The 24926-nt window shown below is 31.7% G+C and overlaps 5 protein-coding genes across 5 annotated transcripts in view; 3 read left to right on the top strand and 2 right to left on the bottom strand.

Annotated features, from left to right (window-relative positions):
• The first annotated feature begins 1831 nt into the window (after window positions 1-1831).
• LOC127289398 (late histone H1-like) lies at window positions 1832-2581 on the top strand. Its single transcript, XM_051317318.1, has one exon. It carries the CDS (start codon window positions 1904-1906, stop codon window positions 2516-2518), a length of 615 nt encoding a protein of 204 aa, XP_051173275.1. The 5' UTR covers window positions 1832-1903; the 3' UTR covers window positions 2519-2581.
• An 867-nt stretch (window positions 2582-3448) lies between these two features.
• Window positions 3449-3928, bottom strand: LOC127289432 (histone H3). Its single transcript, XM_051317365.1, has one exon. The coding sequence runs from the start codon at window positions 3875-3877 to the stop codon at window positions 3467-3469; it is 411 nt and encodes a 136-aa protein (XP_051173322.1). The 5' UTR covers window positions 3878-3928; the 3' UTR covers window positions 3449-3466.
• Window positions 3929-4057: 129 nt separating this feature from the next.
• Window positions 4058-24926, top strand: part of LOC127289440 (uncharacterized) — a 57703-nt gene continuing 36834 nt past the window's right edge. Inside the window, exons 1-3 of the mRNA XM_051317373.1 lie at window positions 4058-4413; window positions 5747-5766; window positions 6474-6478. Of these exons, the coding sequence (XP_051173330.1) occupies window positions 4131-4413; window positions 5747-5766; window positions 6474-6478 (308 nt within the window). The 5' untranslated portion in view covers window positions 4058-4130. The remainder of the gene's footprint in view (window positions 4414-5746; window positions 5767-6473; window positions 6479-24926) is intronic.
• LOC127289437 (histone H2B) lies at window positions 5624-6120 on the bottom strand. The gene has a single exon (XM_051317369.1). The coding sequence runs from the start codon at window positions 6045-6047 to the stop codon at window positions 5676-5678; it is 372 nt and encodes a 123-aa protein (XP_051173326.1). The 5' UTR covers window positions 6048-6120; the 3' UTR covers window positions 5624-5675.
• On the top strand, window positions 6265-6748 carry LOC127289434 (histone H2A). The gene has a single exon (XM_051317367.1). It carries the CDS (start codon window positions 6335-6337, stop codon window positions 6707-6709), a length of 375 nt encoding a protein of 124 aa, XP_051173324.1. The 5' UTR covers window positions 6265-6334; the 3' UTR covers window positions 6710-6748.

Genomic DNA, 24926 nt, shown 5'->3' on the forward strand with positions numbered 1-24926 from the left:
ACTGTGGATTCTACACTGTGGATTCTACACTGTGGATTCTACACTGTGGATTCTACACTGTGGATTCTACACTGTGGATTCTACACTGTGGATTCTACACTGTGGATTCTACACTGTGGATTCTACACTGTGGATTCTACACTGTGGATTCTACACTGTGGATTCTACACTGTGGATTCCACACTGTGGATTCCACACTGTGGATCCTACACTGTCCAAGATGAATGTTACTAACCGTTCCCGGTTCCACCATTTCATTGGGCACCTTATTGTATGAGTGTGTGTGACCTACTAGATCATCGGTAGGTGGAACTTAGCTCGGAGACGGAACCTCCACGAGATCCACGCTAGGTACTTTAATTCCGTTCTTCCGCTCAAGAAGAGGTAGTTCTTTCGTTAGGGGGTAGATATGCTTATTTTAACATCGTGAGTTATAGTCCTTAAGGACCCAGTCAGCCTCGAGCACGATGATAAGCGCAATTTTGTTCATTTTTATTCTAGGGCAAACATGGACGCCATTTTCAGACGGGAGAATAAATGTGTTGCTTTACACCAGGACGACAGGTATCTAAATGCGCCATCTTTGTGCCTGAGGGATGAAAAATCATTTACATCAATAGGGAAAGGGATGTTATACTATTTATAAAATTGTATACCCCTTAGGGGTCTTTACAATGTCCTCAGAAGTCGTCACAAGTCTATTTAAATCTTTAAACTCAAAAACTCTTTAAAATTGCGGCTGTAGACCGACTTTTATTAGAAACAGTCCCATTTCTCTGGACTTTTGGCCAGGGGAGAAGAAAACTACAGAAAACCTCTCTCGACTACAGCCGGTTTATTGATAATCGAGTTGTGAATGTATATTTGGATAATCATTACAAATGTACAAACACTTCCTCGACGTCAAACTTCCCGCTTGATATATCTCGATCAAAGTGAAAACACCAGGGCTATAGCGAGCACCGAGGCGGCCACCCATCCAATTATTAACCGTACTCAACTGTACTTCACCCCGGTGATCGCAAAAGCATTTTAGTATATGATACGTATGGTCTGTGGACCGAATTTATTTTGATTTCATTTGTGTTTTCCCTTTATTGATTTGGTTTAATTTTTTTTATTGTAATCTATTTATTAATTTTTTGTGTATCATTGATTTTTTTGCTGTATGCTTTATTTTCTAGTTTAATCATTATATTATTTGTTACAAATATATAGTAACCATAGTGAGAACTCCGGGTGAAAGACATAAGTTTTTTTGTGTGACTTTATAATTATAGATGTTTAAAAACTTTGTTTAAAATTTTTGCATTACTGGTACATAAAATCCAAAGTAGTAATGGAAGTGTTCTATTGGTAGAGTTTGAACTGGTTTTTTATTTGGATATTTTTTTACCATCTAAATTAATTTTAAAAATTGCAAACAATATATTGATAGTATAGCTAATAGTATGGAGTGTAGATCAGAAAACTCTATTTTAAAAAAAGTAATTAGAATATGTTTTTATAACATTTTTGCAAAATAATTTGAGACAGCATAGAAAATATAGTCTTGGTATATGTACAATTTTACCGACACATAATGTATTTATCAAACTTTTATTCTTTTACTTTAAAATTACAATTAGTATTCAATTGAAATCAAAGTGATTTATAACCACAATTAAAAATGTTAATAAGTAAATTAAAAAGAAGTTTTTTAAAACAGTACACATGTTACCCAAATTCTGATCGGTATGTGACGCACAAGCGGAGTGGTCTTTCTTCACCGTCCGTGTAGTTCACTAAGTCATCGATCGCCTGTGGAAATTTTCATTTCTCTGTTGCCAGTTGAGCTGAGAGGATTGGAATAGTTATTCAACTTTTCTTGAAATTTTTAACAAATATATTTTGTTTATTCGAAATGGCAGATAAAGTAGAATCTCCAGCTGCACCCGCAGTTACAACTCCTAAGAAGGCGGCAACTCCTAAAGCGAAGCAACCTCGCACAAAAGCCGCTCACCCACCAGCATCTGAAATGGTAGTTGCAGCTATCACAGCTTTGAAGGAAAAAGGCGGTTCTTCTCTCCAAGCCATCAAGAAATATATTGCTGGTACTTATGCAGTTGATGTAGAAAAGCAAGCGACTTTCATCAGAAAGTATCTTAAAGCTGCTGTTGCCAACAAAACGCTGATTCAAACCAAGGGAAAAGGTGCTGCAGGATCCTTCAAATTGAATGTCGCCAAAGCTGAGGCCAAGGCAAAAACCAAGACTGCTACAGCTAAACCCAAAGCTGCTGCATCCAAGGCTAAAAAAGTTGCATCTCCGAAAAAGGCTGTAGCTGCCAAGGCCAAGAAAGCTATTGCCGAGAAGAAAAAGACTCCTAAGGTTGCAGCTAAACCACCAAAGGCCAAGTCTACCACTGCCAAGCCTAAGGTGACCAAGGCTTCTCCCAAGAAAGCAAAGGCACCTGTTGCCGCCAAGAAAGCTGCACCAAAACCCAAAAAGACAGTGGCAAAGAAGGTTGCAAAAAAATAAGGAGGGAATGTTATATAACAGTAACATTTTCAGAACTCATCGATAACAAACGGCCCTTTTCAGGGCCACAAATTGTTTTTTACGTAATGGTTTGTTTTGTTCTTTAAACAAATAACTTATTAAAATACAAAAAAATTGCTAAATTACACATGTCTGTAGATTGATTACGAATAGCGCTAGTCTCTATATAACGCTCTTTGCTGTTTATTTTATCATACAATTAAATCAAAATAAGAATTCATTCAGAATTTTAGGAAATTAATTTTTCTCCTATTATCTTCGATGAAACATTTTTTTGTTAATATTTTTTGTAGTAAATTTATTTATTCTTTCGAGGCAATATGTCAGATAAATTCTGTAATTTACAAGTACATATTAAATTATTTAATGTAACTGCACTCAAAAAAATATAATCGATTTGACAACATTTAACTACTTTGCCTAGTACAATAGTTCCTCAACTCAATTTAAAAAGTAAAATTTACTATCAGAAAGTAGTTACAATAACTAAGAATATAGTTGATAGAATGATGTTTTGCAGTTGTTTCAGTATTTTTGTAGTTGATCCAACTACAATTTCTAGTAAATTGAAAAGCTAATCATTAACTCCATAAAATATATTTAGACATCAAATATCCAATTAGAACATATTAAAAAAGGTTACGCCTCCATATTTTATATTTTCATAAAACGTCCATTAATTTAAAGAAATTTTAATAAACTTTATTTACCAGTGAACGACTTCTACAAAATACAAATGATAATTTAGTTATAATTTATCTAATAGATCATAAACATATCAAAATATTTGTAAACTAGAAGAAAAATGCTTCAAATTTATCTTAATAAATTATTTTTTATAATGTTAAACCAAAATAATTTCAACGTAAAAAAATGTGTTGGCCCTGAAAAGGGCCGATTGCATTTTTGAAGGTTGTTGTAAAAAACTTAAGCACGTTCTCCTCGGATACGACGAGCCAATTGGATGTCTTTTGGCATGATGGTGACTCTCTTGGCGTGGATGGCGCACAAGTTGGTATCTTCGAAGAGACCGACGAGGTAAGCCTCGCTAGCCTCCTGGAGAGCCATCACAGCAGAGCTCTGGAAACGCAAGTCGGTCTTGAAATCTTGAGCGATCTCACGAACCAAACGTTGGAAAGGAAGCTTGCGGATGAGGAGCTCAGTGCTCTTCTGGTAACGACGGATCTCACGGAGAGCGACGGTTCCTGGCCTGTAACGATGGGGTTTTTTCACTCCACCAGTTGCAGGCGCGCTCTTTCTGGCGGCCTTGGTGGCGAGTTGTTTCCTTGGTGCCTTACCACCGGTGGATTTACGAGCGGTTTGCTTGGTACGTGCCATGACGATGCTGTAAGTTCGGAGACTAACAAAACAATGATGTACGGCGGGGAAAATGCTGTATTTATGGACTTTCGACCCTTCTGTTCAATAAGCAGCTAAAGGGAGGGGAAACTAGCAACACGATTGGTAGAGTGAAATTGTGGTGGGAGATGTGTGCCACACGATGTTATAAAATAATTCTCACTTCCCTGGAAAAGCATTCTCAGTTTGTTCTTCGTTCGAGTTTGACGTACGAACTTTATTATCTGCAAAAATGACTGGTCGCGGAAAGGGAGGTAAAGGTTTGGGAAAAGGAGGAGCAAAGCGGCATCGCAAAGTTTTGCGTGATAACATCCAAGGTATCACCAAGCCAGCCATCCGTCGTTTGGCTCGTCGTGGTGGAGTGAAACGTATCTCCGGATTGATCTACGAGGAAACTCGTGGTGTTCTCAAAGTGTTCCTTGAGAACGTGATCCGTGACGCCGTCACTTACACCGAGCACGCCAAGAGGAAGACCGTCACTGCCATGGACGTCGTCTATGCTTTGAAACGTCAAGGCCGCACCCTTTATGGTTTCGGCGGTTAAATTTTCCTGTCATCTTACAAAACAATCGGCCCTTTTCAGGGCCACCAAATTTTTTAACTTTGGAATTCTTTTGTTTAAAACATGTTTTTAAAGCAAAAAGATAGTCTTATGTTGATAATTGATTTTATTAGAAGAAAATCCCCAGGCGAGTTAAATTAAATTTGATCTGTGAAGGTAAAAAACTATTTGATAAAATTGAAAAGGTAAATGTAAAAAAGAAAGTTTTTTTTATTTTACATAAAGTATACTATTATTTCACATCCGTCAATTATAGTATTGCGGATTGTTTTCTAGGAGGCCTTAAAACAAAAAACGGGTGTTTAAAATTTTTTTTAAAGAAATGTATTATTCAAGATCATGTTTCGACAGTATATACTGTCGTATAGTATATTGTATCATATAGTATATCATACACAGTATATTCACTACCTCGCTCAATGAAAATATCCAGCTACTCGTAAAAAGGATGGTTAATATAACACAGAAAATTAAAAGGCATTAAAATAAGCTGCAACGCTTATTATTTTAATTCAATTTTGCTTATTTTAATACCAAAATGGATTAAAATAAGCAAAATTGGATTAAAATAATAAGCGTTGCAGCTTATTTTAATGCCTTTTAATTTTCTGTGAAAATATTTCCTTCTTCGCAAATTCCTTTTCGAGTATCTCAATAACATAATCACTATACTCAGAATTATTATAAATGAAGTAAAATAGCAAAAAGAAAATACAATCCCAACCTTTTCTTCCCTCTGAAATATAAAGCTTTTAAAGAACATAAAAAATACCATTTGAAACGCTATAGAAACTTTTTCCATTGGACACTAAACACATGTTGACCAGATATAAAAAAGACTCACTAAATCAACGAAAGTCAAATACTAATAACACAAAACATCAAATATCGGATATGAAATACTTTTTTTTAATCCTTCTTTTGGGTTTTCCCAAAGCAGGCTACTCCAGAATAACACGTATATATGGTTGTTATAAAATACATGAGAATATTTTTGACCTGCAACATAAAAAAGGGTGTTGCTTTCTCGAAACCTATACACTTTATTTCCTTACAACAATAATAGCTTTTCATCGAGAGAAATTTAAAATATAATGGTGGTAAAAATAAACTAATATTGGCTTAAAAATGTTAAAGAAAAAATTAATTCCTTCGTAAAAAAATTTGTTGGCCCTGAAAAGGGCCGATTGTTTTCGGAGAGATCAAGATTTAGATTTACTTGGAGCTGGTGTACTTGGTGACAGCCTTGGTGCCTTCAGAGACGGCGTGCTTGGCGAGTTCACCAGGAAGGAGAAGCCTGACAGCGGTTTGAATTTCCCGGGAGGTGATGGTTGACCTCTTGTTGTAGTGGGCCAAGCGGGAAGATTCGGCAGCGATACGTTCAAAGATGTCGTTGACGAAGCTGTTCATGATGCTCATGGCCTTGCTGGAGACTCCAGTGTCGGGATGGACTTGTTTCAACACTTTGTAGATGTAGATGGCATAGCTTTCCTTCCTCTTGCGCTTCTTTTTCTTATCAGTCTTGGTGATATTTTTTTGAGCCTTGCCGGCTTTTTTCACAGCTTTTCCACTTGCTTTAGGAGGCATTTTGGATTTTCAGAGACAAACACGTGTAAACTCAATGAGAATACGGAGTGAATTGATGCTCGGCCCACAAACCGGGTTCCTTTTATGTTCTGTCGCAGTGGCTATGCTACATTGTGATTGGTTCGTGCACTCGCTGTAAACGTCTACCAGTCAAAGTATTGAGGTAGGGGAATAGTGGTGGGGGACCCTAATGGAAGTGCATAAATATTCGATTTTACTGAAATTTTTGTATTAGTCATCCAACCTTTGAGTTGTTCGTTACGTTGCTACTAAACTAAATCGAAAAAATGTCCGGACGTGGAAAAGGAGGCAAAGTCAAGGGAAAGTCAAAGACTCGTTCCAACAGAGCTGGACTTCAATTCCCAGTTGGTCGTATCCATCGTCTCTTGCGCAAGGGAAACTACGCTGAGCGAGTTGGTGCTGGAGCTCCAGTCTACCTCGCAGCAGTAATGGAATACTTGGCTGCCGAAGTTTTGGAATTGGCAGGAAATGCCGCTCGTGATAACAAGAAGACCAGAATCATCCCCCGTCATCTCCAACTTGCCATCAGGAATGACGAGGAATTGAACAAACTTCTTTCTGGAGTCACCATCGCTCAGGGTGGTGTTCTTCCCAACATCCAGGCTGTTCTTTTGCCCAAAAAGACCGAAAAGAAAGCTTAAATTTCTACCAACATCCTCTAAAACAATCGGCCCTTTTCAGGGCCATCAAATATTTTTTACGTGTGAATCTTTAGTTCTTTGCATTATTTTTTTCATTATAATACATACGTATTAGACCTTCCCTTATGCTACTAAAATGTTGGAAGTAGGGATAGAATAGTTTTTACTTTTCGCCTTTCTCACTGACCCTCGAAAGATTCGTGAACAGTATATTCTTAAACTCTCTTGTGTGAACAACTTGTGAAGAAATTCACAGCACATGTTTTCGTTTTTGGAAATATCCACCAAAAATTGAAGTAGGTTAGAGAAGTTTTTCAGTGAATTTATATTTGTTAACTTAAATATATATTTTAGATTGTCATTGACTGTAAGTTTGATAAAGCTTCCATCAGTTACAAAATTAGAATGATGGTTCGAAAAACTTTATATTTGTGTGACATCAACAAAGGTAAGTTAAGAAAAGTTTACGAATTTATTCCCGATATAATAGATACACTGAAAAAAAAATTTATTCACCCTAAAAAAAATAATCTTGATTCTAGCGAATTCCTCTTAATTTGATGCATATTTTCCTCTTATATATTGTATCAAAAGTAATAGTCTTCACTTGAGAGAATTTTCTTCTCGCATATAATTTGATAATTATGGTTATAAACTGATAAAGAAAAGCTATTATCATGCACTAAATTAAATATCTTTAATTAAATATTAAATATAATTAATGATTTATAGTTAATTACTTACATTAATTAATAGATTTGTTTATTTATTTAACTGTAATTCAATGTTTTTGACATCAGAACCTCAAAAAAATTGTTTTGTTTTATTATTAGTCACCAAAGAATAAAAATATTCTACATTCAAGTGGAATATTTTTGTTTTAAGAGGAAAAATTGAGAGGATATTAGAAGAAGATTTTTCCTCTAAATATGAGATTCCTTTTTTCAGGGTGTTTGGATCAACTAAAATGTATTTGATCCAAATACATCATTTACTTGTATATTATCCAATAAATATGTATTTTTGAAGGAAATACACATTTACTTAACCAAAGTATTTTAATTAATCGTATTAAATAAATAGTTATTTGAATCAAATACAACTAATAACTTACTGTCTCATCATTAAAAGAAACCACTAACAATAATGATGATGATGAAGATAAATATAACGATGATCAAAAATATGATGATCATAATTTTGATAATCATAATGATGATGATGATTATTATGATGATCATACTGATGATGGTCATACTAATGATGATCATGATGATGTTCATACTGATGATCATAATGATGATGATCTTGAAGATGATCATACTTTTGATAATCATACTAATGATGATCTTGATATATCATACTGATGATCATAATGATGCTGATCAAACTAATGATGATCATTATAATGATCATGGTGATGATCTAACTGATGATGACCATGGTGATGATCTTACTGATGATGATCATGATAGTGATCAAGATGTTGTTGATGATCATAATAAAAATGATCATGATGATGATCATACTAACGATGATCATGATGATTATCATACTAATGATGTTCGTGATGATCATGATGTTTATCATGATGATTTTCATGATGATAATCATACTGATGATGATCATGATCATTATTAGTATGATCATCATCATCATTATTAGGATCATCATGATCATCATTATTCTGATCATCATTATTAAGGTCATTATCAACTTCTTAATCACCATCATGATAACCATCATGATCATCATATTGAAATGGTATTTCAACAGTCAAAAATTTTATTATAAAATAATTATAAATTATTTAAAAATTATAAATTAATAAACATTAAAAATAAAATTATACAAAGAAATGAAATTAAAACTAGATAAATTGAATTTCTAAAAATAATAGAAAGAGAGAAAAGATATCTATAGATAACACAATGAAAACATAAACAGAAAAATAATAGAAACAGAAGGTAGATATAAATACGAATTAAGAGAATTATTAATTTAATTTAAATTTAAAGTTTTTTTTATAAATAAGAATTTTTATAGATTATTATTTAAAGAATAAATTTATTTCATATTTTTTTCTTTAAATTATTTAGAAAGTGAAATAATAAAAATTATTTTAAAAAATTGCTGAAATTAATAATAATTGAATAAAATCATATGTTATATTAAAGTAAAAATTATTTAAAAATTAATGGTAAAAGTTTAATAATTTTAAAATTATTAATTTTTGATAATTTAAAGATTTTAGAAAATGAAAATCAGTTAGAGAAAAATGATTGACAGGTAGACAATGGCATTGTTCTTGGCGAACGTTAGAAACGGAATTAGTGAGAGAAAAATATCTCTGTTCTTAGAAAATAATTTAAATGTAATTGGCTATCCGAAAATAGACGCCGCGAAAAATCTAAATAGAGGGAGAAATTGGCGGTAAGAAATACATGGGAGAAGCACCCTGCGTAAAGTAGTGAGGGAAACTCGTGGATTTTCGATCAATCAATTTGAAATTCCTTACTCACACACTCGCACATTTTGAATTTTACTTACTCAAGAAAATTAAGGGTAGGGACGCAACTATATAAGCCAAGTAAATGCGTGTTTCTGTCTCTTTTATCTGAACAGTTTTAAAATGATTTCATAAAATACATAACGAATAATTGCAAATCGATTTTAATAGTGAGATTATCACAAAATCAAGGTGTGTTTGTATTTATTTTTATTTATTTATAATTACTAAGTTTAACTAAAAGTAAATTTTATTCTATTCAGAATTGAGAGAATTAATGAGGAAAGACTCATAATCGTTTTTATAAACAAAGAAAAACTATATTTTCTGATTAATTGTTTATTTACATTACTTAAATAAAAATAACTAATTCTTTTATTCATTATTATTATTATTTTCTTTAGCATCAAAATTCTTTGAAACGATAAACAATCAATTGTTTAAACAAGTAAAAGAATTTTGAAAAGTTAATAACAAAAGCTAAAAAACTAAATAATTATTGGAAAGATTCCTCTAATTTAGTTTGAAAAGCGACAAATAATTTAAAAATAAAAGAAAAGAATATAGATATATATAGAATTTGGAAAAGCAAAAAAATTTTACTACACGTTAGCAATCTTATTTGATGATATAGTTAGCACGTGTTTCATTATATTGAATAATATAAATTAAGAATAAAAAGTCCCTTTAAATTTTAACAATACTATTGTTTCTTTTGTATTAGAGATAATGGAATGTGGGTGATACTTCCCTAATCATTTATGTTTACAGTTTATCGGCCAAACGTTTGAACTCATTTGCTTCTCAAAATCGATGTGTAACGAAAAATTAAATAATAATAAGAAATTACATAATATATTAATAATCCCCGGACTGAGAGCTTATGAATGCTTCAATATGATCATGATGATGATCATACTAATGATAATAATCATGATGGTGATGATCATGGTAAAGGTTATAATTATCATGATAATGATCATAATGCTAATGATAAAGATAAGAATTATGATGATCATAATGATGCTGATCAGAAGGATGATCGTACTAATTGTGATTATAATGATGATGATCATAATGAGTGCTAAATTTTTATCCAACTCATCAAGACTAGAGTGTACATAAATTTGCAAATCATCAGCATAATACATATACGTAGTATGCTAAAGAACATTATAACGATTATTGAAATATTTAATTAAAAACAACAGTAACAAAACAAAGTCCATATTCAGCACATAACACACCACAAAAGAGCAATATTTTAAATCCCAAACAAATTTTCAAGAGCCTTTAAAAACACGCACGCCTTGTTCTGTTATGCTTTTATTAAGTTATCATAAATATGACGATAATCATAATGATGATGATTATGATGATGATCACTATCATTATGATAATGATCATAGTCATAAATATGTTGATGATGATCATAATTATGATAATCATACTAATGATCATACTGATGATGGTCATGATGATGATCATGATGATAATCATACTAATGATAATCATAATGATGACGATTATGATTATAAATATGATGATGAGCATAATGATTATCATGATGATGATCATACTGAGGATGATCATACTGATGATCATAATTATGGTGATCATGACGATGGTCATAATGTTGATGATCATACTAATGATGAACTTGATGATTAACATACTAATGATGATCAAGATGATGAACATACTAATGATCATGATGATGATGATCATGATGATGATCATACTGAGTATGATCATACTGATGATCATAATTATGATGATCATGACGATGATAATACTGTTGATCATGATGATGATGATCATGATAATGATCATACTGTTGATCATGATGATGATGATCATGATGATGATGATCATTATGATGATCATACTGATGATAATAATTATGGTGATCATGACGATGATCATACTGTTGATGATCATACTCATGATGAACTTGATGATGAACATACTAATGATGATCAAGATGATGAACATACTGATGATCATGATGATGATGATCATGATGATGATCATAATTATGATGATCATGACGATGATAATAATGTTGATGATCATACTAATGATGAACTTGATGATGAACATACTAATGATGATCAAGATGATGAACATACTAATGATGATCATGTTGATGATGATCATGGCGATGATAATACTGTTGATCATGATGATGATCATGATGATGATCATTCTGTTGATCATGACGATGATAATACTGTTGATCATGATGATGATGATCATGATGATGATCATTCTGTTGATCATAATTATGGTGATCATGACGATGATTATAATGTTGATGATCATACTAATTATGAACTTGATGATGAACATACTAATGATGATCATGATGATGATCATACTGTTGATCATGATGATGATGATCATGATAATGATCATACTGTTGATCATGATGATGATCATACTGAGGATGATCATACTGATGATCATAATTATGATGATTATGACGATGATCATAATGTTGATGATCATACTAATGATGAACTTGATAATGAACATACTAATGATGAACAAGATGATGATCATACTGATGATTATAATGATGCTGATCACGATGATGATCATACTGATGATCATGATGATGATGATCATGATGATGATCATACTGAAGATGCTCATATTGATGATCATAATTATGATGATCATGACGATGATCATAATGTTGATGATCATACTAATGAGGAACTTGATGATGAACATACTAATGATAATGAAAATGATGAACATACTGATGATCATGATGATGATCATACTGTTGATCATGATGATGATGATGCTGATCATGATGATGATCATACTGTTGATCATGATGATGATGATGATGATCATGATGATGATCATACTGTTGATCATGATGATGATGATCATGATGATGATCATACTGATGTCCATAATTATGATGATCATGACGATGATCATAATGTTGATGATCATACTAATGATAAACTTGATGATGAACATACTATTGATGATCAAGATGATGAACATACTAATGATCATGATGATGATCATACTAATGATCATGATGATTATCATACTGAAGATGATCATACTGAGGATGATCATACTGATGATCATAATTATGATGATCATGGCGATGATAATACTGTTGATCATGATGATGATCATGATGATGATCATTCTGTTGATCATGATGATGATGATGATGATGATCATGATGATGATCATACTGTTGATCATACTGATGATCATACTGTTGATGTTCATACTAATGATGAACTTGACGATGAACATACTAATGATGATCAAGATGATGAACATACTGATGATAATGATGATGATCATACTGAGGATGATCATTCTGTTGATCATAATTATGGTGATCATGACGATGATTATAATGTTGATGATCATACTAATTATGAACTTGATAATGAACATACTAATGATGATCAAGATGATGAACATACTAATGATCATGATGATGATCATACTGAGGATGATCATAATGATGATCATAATTATGATGATCATGACGATGATAATACTGTTGATCATAATGATGATCATACTGATGATCATAATTATGATGATTATGACGATGATCATAATGTTGATGATCATACTAATGATGAACTTGATAATGAACATACTAATGATGAACAAGATGATGATCATACTGATGATTATAATGATGCTGATCACGATGATGATCATGATGATGATCATACTGAAGATGCTCATATTGATGATCATAATAATGATGATCATGACGATGATCATAATGTTGATGATCATACTAATGATGAACTTGATGATGAACATACTAATGATAATGAAAATGATGAACATACTGATGATCATACTGAAGATGATCATGACGATGATAATACTGTTGATCATGATGATGATGATCATGATGATGATCATTCTGTTGATCATAATGATGATGATCATGATGATGATCATACTGAAGATGATCATATTGATGATCATAATTATGATGATCATGACGATGATCATAATTATGATGATCATGACGATGATCATAATGTTGATGATCATACTAATGATAAACTTGATGATGAACATACTAATGATGATCATGATGATGATAATCATGATGATGATCATACTGTTGATCATAATTATGATGTTTATGACGATGACCATAATGTTGATGATCATACTAATGATGAACTTGATGATGAACATACTAATGATGAACAAGATGATGATCATACTGATGATTATGATGATGCTGATCACGATGATGATCATACTGATGATCATGATGATGATCATACTGATGATCATAATTATGATGATCATGACGATGATCATACTGAAGATGATCATATTGATGATCATAATTATGATGATCATGACGATGATCATAATTATGATGATCATGACGATGATCATAATGTTGATGATCATACTAATGATAAACTTGATGATGAACATACTAATGATGATCATGATGATGATAATCAGGATGATGATCATACTGAAGATGATCATACTGAAGATGATCATACTGAAGATGATCATACTGAAGATGATCATACTGAGGATGATCATACTTAGGATGATCATACTGATGATCATAATTGTGATTATCATACTGATGATCATAATTGTGATTATCATGACGATGATAATACTGATGATCGTAATTATGATGATCATGACAATGATAAAACTGTTGATCATGTTGATAATGATGATGATCATGTTGATGATGATCATGATAATGATCATACTGTTGATCATAATTATGATGTTTATGACGATGACCATAATGTTGATGATCATACTAATGATGAACTTGATGATGAACATACTAATGATGAACAAGATGATGATCATACTGATGATTATGATGATGCTGATCACGATGATGATCATACTGATGATCATGATGATGATGATCATGATGATGATCATACTGATGATCATAATTATGATGATCATGACGATGATCATAATGTTGATGATCATACTAATGATGAACTTGATGATGAACATACTAATGATGATTAAGATGATGAACATACTGATGATCATGATGATGATCATACTGAGGATGATCATACTGATGATCATAATTATGATGATCATGGCGATGATAATACTGTTGATCATGATGATGATCATGATGATGATCATTCTGTTGATCATGACGATAATAATACTGTTGATCATGATGATGATGATCATGATGATGATCATTCTGTTGATCATAATTATGGTGATCATGACGATGATTATAATGTTGATGATCATACTAATTATGAACTTGATGATGAACATACTAATGATCAAGATGATGAACATACTAATGATCATGATGATGATCATACTGAGGATGATCATACTGATGATCATAATTATGATGATCATGACGATGATAATACTGTTGATCATGATGATGATCATTCTGTTGATCATGATGATGATGATCATGATGATGATCATACTGAAGATGATCATATTGATGATCATAATTATGATGATCATGACGATGATCATAATGTTGATGATCATACTTATGATAAACTTGATGATGAACATACTAATGATGATTATGTTGATGATGATCATGATGATGATGATCATGATGATGATCATACTGAAGATGATTATACTGAGGATGATCATACTGATGATCATAATTATGATGATCATGACGATGATAATACTGTTGATCATGATGATGATCATGATGATGATCATGCTGATGATCATTCTGTTGAACATGAGGATGATCATTCTGTTGATCATGATGATGATCATACTGAAGATGATCATACTAATGATCATAATTATGATGATCATGACGATGATAATACTGTTGATCATAATGATGATGATCATGATGATGATCATACTGTTGATCATGATGATGATGATGATGATGATGATCATGATGATGATCATACTGTTGATCATGATGATGATGATCATGATGATGATCATACTGATGTCCATAATTATGATGATCATGATGCTGATCATAATGTTGATGATCATACTAATGATGAACTTGATGATGAACATACTAATGATGAACAAGATGATGATCATACTGATGATTATGATGATGCTTATCACGATGATGATCATACTGAGGATGATTATACTGATGATCATAATTATGATGATCATGACGATGATAATACTGTTGATCATGGTGATGATGATCATGATAATGATCATACTGTTGATCATGATGATGATGATCATGATGATGATGATCATGATGATGATGATCATGATGATGATCATACTGATGATAATAATTATGGTGATTATGACGATGATCATACTGTTGATCATGGTGATGATGATCATGATAATGATCATACTGTTGATCATGATGATGATGATCATGATGATGATGATCATGATGATGATGATCATGATGATGATGATCATGATGATGATCATACTGATGATCATACTGTTGATGTTCATACTAATGATGAACTTGATGATGAACATACTAATGATGATCAAGTTGATGAACATACTGATGATAATGATGATGATAATGATGATGATCATACTGAGGATGATCATACTGATGATCATAATTATGATGATCATGACGATGATCATAATTTTGATGATCATACTAATGATGAACTTGATGATGAACATACTAATGATGATCATGTTTATGATGATCATGATGATGATCATACTGAAGATGATCATACTGAGGATGATCATACTGATGATCATAATTATGATGATCATGGCGATGATAATACTGTTGATCATGATGATGATCATGATGATGATCATGATGATGATCATGATGATGATCATGATGATGATCATGATGATGATCATAATTATGGTGATCATGACGATGATTATAATGTTGATGATCATACTAATTATGAACTTGATGATGAACATACTAATGATGATCAAGATGATGAACATACTAATGATCATGATGATGATCATACTGAGGATGATCATACTGATGATCATAATTATGATGATCATGACGATGATAATACTGTTGATCATAATGATGATCATACTGATGATCATAATTATGATGATTATGACGATGATCATAATGTTGATGATCATACTAATGATGAACTTAATAATGAACATACTAATGATGAACAAGATGATGATCATACTGATAATTATAATGATGCTGATCACGATGATGATCATACTGATGATCATGATGATGATGATCATGATGATGATCATACTGAAGATGCTCATATTGATGATCATAATTATGATGATCATGACGATGATCATAATGTTGATGATCATACTAATGATGAACTTGATGATGAACATACTAATGATAATGAAAATGATGAACATACTGATGATCATGATGATGATCATACTGATGATCATAATTATGATGATCATGACGATGATAATACTGTTGATCATGATGATGATCATACTGTTGATCATGATGATGATGATGATGATCATAATAATGATCATACTGTTGATCATGATGATGATGATCATGATCATGATGATGATCATGATGATGATCATACTGATGATAATAATTATGGTGATCATGACGATGATCATACTGTTGATCATGGTGATGATGATCATGATAATGATCATACTGTTGATCATGATGATGATGATCATGATGATGATGATCATGATGATGATCATACTGAGGATGATTATACTGATGATCATAATTATGATGATCATGACGATGATAATACTGGTGATCATGGTGATGATGATCATGATGATGATGATCATGATGATGATCATGATGATGATCATACTGATGATAATAATTATGGTGATCATGACGATGATCATACTGTTGATCATGATGATGATGATCATGATGATGATGATCATGATGATGATCATACTGAGGATGATTATACTGATGATCATAATTATGATGATCATGACGATGATAATACTGTTGATCATGGTGATGATGATCATGATAATGATCATACTGTTGATCATGATGATGATGATCATGATGATGATCATACTGAGGATGATTATACTGATGATCATAATTATGATGATCATGACGATGATAATACTGTTGATCATGGTGATGATGATCATGATAATGATCATACTGTTGATCATGATGATGATGATCATGATGATGATGATCATGATGATGATCATACTGATGATCATACTGTTGATGTTCATACTAATGATGAACTTGATGATGAACATACTAATGATGATCAAGATGATGAACATACTGATGATAATGATGATGATAATGATGATGATCATACTGAGGATGATCATACTGATGATCATAATTATGATGATCATGACGATAATCATAATTTTGATGATCATACTAATGATGAAATTGATGATGAACATACTAATGATGATCATGTTTATGATGATCATGATGATGATCATACTGAAGATGATCATACTGAGGATGATCATACTGATGATCATAATTATGATGATCATGACGATGATAATACTGTTGATCATGGTGATGATGATCATGATGATGATGATCATGATGATGATCATACTGAGGATGATTATACTGATGATCATAATTATGATGATCATGATGCTGATCATGATGCTGATCATAATGTTGATGATCATACTAATGATGAACTTGATGATGAACATACTAATGATGAACAAGATGATGATCATACTGATGATTATGATGATGCTGATCACGATGATGATCATACTGAGGATGATTATACTGATGATCATAATTATGATGATCATGACGATGATAATACTGTTGATCATGGTGATGATGATCATGATAATGATCATACTGTTGATCATGATGATGATGATCATGATGATGATCATACTGATGATAATAATTATGGTGATCATGACGATGATCATACTGTTGATCATGGTGATGATGATCATGATAATGATCATACTGTTGATCATGATGATGATGATCATGATGATGATCATACTGAGGATGATTATACTGGTGATCATAATTATGATGATCATGACGATGATAATACTGTTGATCATGATGATGATGATCATGATAATGATCATACTGTTGATCATGATGATGATGATCATGATGATGATGATGCTGATCATGCTGATGATCATACTGATGATCATACTGTTGATGTTCATACTAATGATGAACTTGATGATGAACATACTAATGATGATCAAGTTGATGAACATACTGATGATAATGATGATGATAATGATGATGATCATACTGAGGATGATCATACTGATGATCATAATTATGATGATCATGACGATGATCATAATTTTGATGATCATACTAATGATGAACTTGATGATGAACATACTAATAATGATCATGTTTATGATGATCATGATGATGATCATACTGAAGATGATCATACTGAGGATGATCATACCGATGATCATAATTATGATGATCATGGCGATGATAATACTGTTGATCATGATGATGATCATGATGATGATCATGATGATGATCATTCTGTTGATCATGACGATGATAATACTGTTGATCATGATGATGATCATTCTGTTGATCATAATTATGGTGATCATGACGATGATTATAATGTTGATGATCATACTAATTATGAACTTGATGATGAACATACTAATGATGATCAAGATGATGAACATACTAATGATCATGATGATGATCATACTGAGGATGATCATACTGATGATCATAATTATGATGATCATGACGATGATAATACTGTTGATCATAATGATGATCATACTGATGATCATAATTATGATGATTATGACGATGATCATAATGTTGATGATCTTACTAATGATGAACTTAATAATGAACATACTAATGATGAACAAGATGATGATCATACTGATAATTATAATGATGCTGATCACGATGATGATCATACTGATGATCATGATGATGATGATCATGATGATGATCATACTGAAGATGCTCATATTGATGATCATAATTATGATGATCATGACGATGATCATAATGTTGATGATCATACTAATGATGAACTTGATGATGAACATACTAATGATAATGAAAATGATGAACATACTGATGATCATGATGATGATCATACTGAGGATGATCATACTGATGATCATAATTATGATGATCATGACGATGATAATACTGTTGATCATGATGATGATGATCATGATGATGATGATGATGATCATGATGATGATCATACTGTTGATCATGATGATGATGATCATGATGATGATCATACTGATGTCCATAATTATGATGATCATGACGATGATCATAATGTTGATGATCATACTAATGATAAACTTGATGATGAACATACTAATGATGATCAAGATGATAAACATACGGATGATCATGATGATGATCATACTGATGATCATAATTATGGTGATCATGACGATGATTATAATGTTGATGATCATACTAATGATGAACTTGATGATGAACATACTAATGATGAACAAGATGATGATCATACTGATGATTATGATGATGCTGATCACGATGATGATCATACTGATGATCATGATGATGATGATCATGATGATGATCATACTGAAGATGATCATATTGATGATCATAATTATGATGATCATGACGATGATCATAATGTTGATGATCATACTAATGATGAACTTGATGATGAACATACTAATGATGATGAAAATGATGAACATACTGTTGATCATGATGATGATGATCATGATGATGATCATACTGATGTCCATAATTATGATGATCATGACGATGATCATAATGTTGATGATCATACTAATGATAAACTTGATGATGAACATACTAATGATGATCAAGATGATAAACATACGGATGATCATGATGATGATCATACTGATGATCATAATTATGGTGATCATGACGATGATTATAATGTTGATGATCATACTAATGATGAACTTGATGATGAACATACTAATGATGAACAAGATGATGATCATACTGATGATTATGATGATGCTGATCACGATGATGATCATACTGATGATCATGATGATGATGATCATGATGATGATCATACTGAAGATGATCATATTGATGATCATAATTATGATGATCATGACGATGATCATAATGTTGATGATCATACTAATGATGAACTTGATGATGAACATACTAATGATGAACATGATGATGATCATACTGATGATTATGATGATGCTGATCACGATGATGATCATACTGATGATCATGATGATGATGATCATGATGATGATCATACTGAAGATGATCATGATGATGATCATAATTATGATAATCATGACGATGATCATAATGTTGATGATCATACTAATGATAAACTTGATGATGAACAAACTAATGATGATCATGATGATGATAATCATAATGATGATCATACTGAAGATGATAATACTGAGGATGATCATACTGATGATCATAATTGTGATGATCATACTGATGATCATAATTGTGATGATCATGACTATGATAATACTGATGATCGTAATTATGATGATCATGACGATGATAAAACTGTTGATCATGTTGATGATGATCATGATGATGATCATACTGTTGATCATAATGATGATCATACTGATGATCATACTGATGATCATGATGATGATCATACTGAAGATGATCATACTGATGATCATAATTATGGTGATCATGACGATGATTATATTGTTGATGATCATACTAATGATGAACTTGATGATGAACATACTAATGATGATCATGATGATGATAATACTGTTGATCATGATGATGATCATGATGATGATCATGATGATGATCATTCTGTTGATCATGACGATGATAATACTGTTGATCATGATGATGATGATCATGATGATGATGATCATGATGATGATGATCATGATGATGATCATACTGATGATCATACTGTTGATGTTCATACTAATGATGAACTTGATGATGAACATACTAATGATGATCAAGTTGATGAACATACTGATGATAATGATGATGATAATGATGATGATCATACTGAGGATGATCATACTGATGATCATAATTATGATGATCATGACGATGATCATAATTTTGATGATCATACTAATGATGAACTTGATGATGAACATACTAATGATGATCATGTTTATGATGATCATGATGATGATCATACTGAAGATGATCATACTGAGGATGATCATACTGATGATCATAATTATGATGATCATGGCGATGATAATACTGTTGATCATGATGATGATCATGATGATGATCATGATGATGATCATGATGATGATCATGATGATGATCATTCTGTTGATCATGACGATGATAATACTGTTGATCATGATGATGATCATTCTGTTGATCATAATTATGGTGATCATGACGATGATTATAATGTTGATGATCATACTAATTATGAACTTGATGATGAACATACTAATGATGATCAAGATGATGAACATACTAATGATCATGATGATGATCATACTGAGGATGATCATACTGATGATCATAATTATGATGATCATGACGATGATAATACTGTTGATCATAATGATGATCATACTGATGATCATAATTATGATGATTATGACGATGATCATAATGTTGATGATCATACTAATGATGAACTTAATAATGAACATACTAATGATGAACAAGATGATGATCATACTGATAATTATAATGATGCTGATCACGATGATGATCATACTGATGATCATGATGATGATGATCATGATGATGATCATACTGAAGATGCTCATATTGATGATCATAATTATGATGATCATGACGATGATCATAATGTTGATGATCATACTAATGATGAACTTGATGATGAACATACTAATGATAATGAAAATGATGAACATACTGATGATCATGATGATGATCATACTGAGGATGATCATACTGATGATCATAATTATGATGATCATGACGATGATAATACTGTTGATCATGATGATGATCATACTGTTGATCATGATAATGATGATGATGATCATAATAATGATCATACTGTTGATCATGATGATGATGATCATGATCATGATGATGATCATGATGATGATCATACTGATGATAATAATTATGGTGATCATGACGATGATCATACTGTTGATCATGGTGATGATGATCATGATAATGATCATACTGTTGATCATGATGATGATGATCATGATGATGATGATCATGATGATGATCATACTGAGGATGATTATACTGATGATCATAATTATGATGATCATGACGATGATAATACTGGTGATCATGGTGATGATGATCATGATGATGATGATCATGATGATGATCATGATGATGATCATACTGATGATAATAATTATGGTGATCATGACGATGATCATACTGTTGATCATGATGATGATGATCATGATGATGATGATCATGATGATGATCATACTGAGGATGATTATACTGATGATCATAATTATGATGATCATGACGATGATAATACTGTTGATCATGGTGATGATGATCATGATAATGATCATACTGTTGATCATGATGATGATGATCATGATGATGATGATCATGATGATGATCATACTGATGATCATACTGTTGATGTTCATACTAATGATGAACTTGATGATGAACATACTAATGATGATCAAGATGATGAACATACTGATGATAATGATGATGATAATGATGATGATCATACTGAGGATGATCATACTGATGATCATAATTATGATGATCATGACGATGATCATAATTTTGATGATCATACTAATGATGAAATTGATGATGAACATACTAATGATGATCATGTTTATGATGATCATGATGATGATCATACTGAAGATGATCATACTGAGGATGATCATACTGATGATCATAATTATGATGATCATGACGATGATAATACTGTTGATCATGGTGATGATGTGTTGATCATGGTGATGATGATCATGATAATGATCATACTGTTGATCATGATGATGATGATCATGATGATGATCATACTGAGGATGATTATACTGATGATCATAATTATGATGATCATGATGCTGATCATGATGCTGATCATAATGTTGATGATCATACTAATGATGAACTTGATGATGAACATACTAATGATGAACAAGATGATGATCATACTGATGATTATGATGATGCTGATCACGATGATGATCATACTGAGGATGATTATACTGATGATCATAATTATGATGATCATGACGATGATAATACTGTTGATCATGGTGATGATGATCATGATAATGATCATACTGTTGATCATGATGATGATGATCATGATGATGATCATACTGATGATAATAATTATGGTGATCATGACGATGATCATACTGTTGATCATGGTGATGATGATCATGATAATGATCATACTGTTGATCATGATGATGATGATCATGATGATGATGATCATGATGATGATCATACTGAGGATGATTATACTGGTGATCATAATTATGATGATCATGACGATGATAATACTGTTGATCATGATGATGATGATCATGATAATGATCATACTGTTGATCATGATGATGATGATCATGATGATGATGATCATGATGATGCTGATCATGATGATGATCATACTGATGATCATACTGTTGATGTTCATACTAATGATGAACTTGATGATGAACATACTAATGATGATCAAGTTGATGAACATACTGATGATAATGATGATGATAATGATGATGATCATACTGAGGATGATCATACTGATGATCATAATTATGATGATCATGACGATGATCATAATTTTGATGATCATACTAATGATGAACTTGATGATGAACATACTAATGATGATCAAGATGATAAACATACGGATGATCATGATGATGATCATACTGATGATCATAATTATGGTGATCATGACGATGATTATAATGTTGATGATCATACTAATGATGAACTTGATGATGAACATACTAATGATGAACAAGATGATGATCATACTGATGATTATGATGATGCTGATCACGATGATGATCATACTGATGATCATGATGATGATGATCATGATGATGATCATACTGAAGATGATCATACTGAAGATGATCATACTGAGGATGGTCATACTAATGATCATAATTATGATGATCATGACGATGATAATACTGTTGATCATGATGATGATGATCATGATGATGATCATACTGATGTCCATAATTATGATGATCATGACGATGATCATAATGTTGATGATCATACTAATGATAAACTTGATGATGAACATACTAATGATGATCAAGATGATAAACATACGGATGATCATGATGATGATCATACTGATGATCATAATTATGGTGATCATGACGATGATTATAATGTTGATGATCATACTAATGATGAACTTGATGATGAACATACTAATGATGAACAAGATGATGATCATACTGATGATTATGATGATGCTGATCACGATGATGATCATACTGATGATCATGATGATGATGATCATGATGATGATCATACTGAAGATGATCATATTGATGATCATAATTATGATGATCATGACGATGATCATAATGTTGATGATCATACTAATGATGAACTTGATGATGAACATACTAATGATGATGAAAATGATGAACATACTGTTGATCATGATGATGATGATCATGATGATGATCATACTGAAGATGATCATATTGATGATCATAATTATGATGATCATGACGATGATCATAATGTTGATGATCATACTAATGATGAACTTGATG

The sequence above is a fragment of the Leptopilina boulardi genome, unplaced genomic scaffold (assembly GCF_019393585.1).
Source record: "Leptopilina boulardi isolate dan_hultmark-lab unplaced genomic scaffold, ZJU_Lbou_2.1 LbouV2_408, whole genome shotgun sequence".
In the NCBI taxonomy this organism is placed as follows: domain Eukaryota; kingdom Metazoa; phylum Arthropoda; class Insecta; order Hymenoptera; family Figitidae; genus Leptopilina; species Leptopilina boulardi.

Bases quoted from the DNA above. Each gene is read 5' to 3' on its own strand.
- LOC127289437 (XM_051317369.1), bottom strand. From the start codon at position 6,047: ATGCCTCCTAAAGCAAGTGGAAAAGCTGTGAAAAAAGCCGGCAAGGCT.
- LOC127289398 (XM_051317318.1), top strand. From the start codon at position 1,904: ATGGCAGATAAAGTAGAATCTCCAGCTGCACCCGCAGTTACAACTCCT.
- LOC127289434 (XM_051317367.1), top strand. From the start codon at position 6,335: ATGTCCGGACGTGGAAAAGGAGGCAAAGTCAAGGGAAAGTCAAAGACT.
- LOC127289432 (XM_051317365.1), bottom strand. From the start codon at position 3,877: ATGGCACGTACCAAGCAAACCGCTCGTAAATCCACCGGTGGTAAGGCA.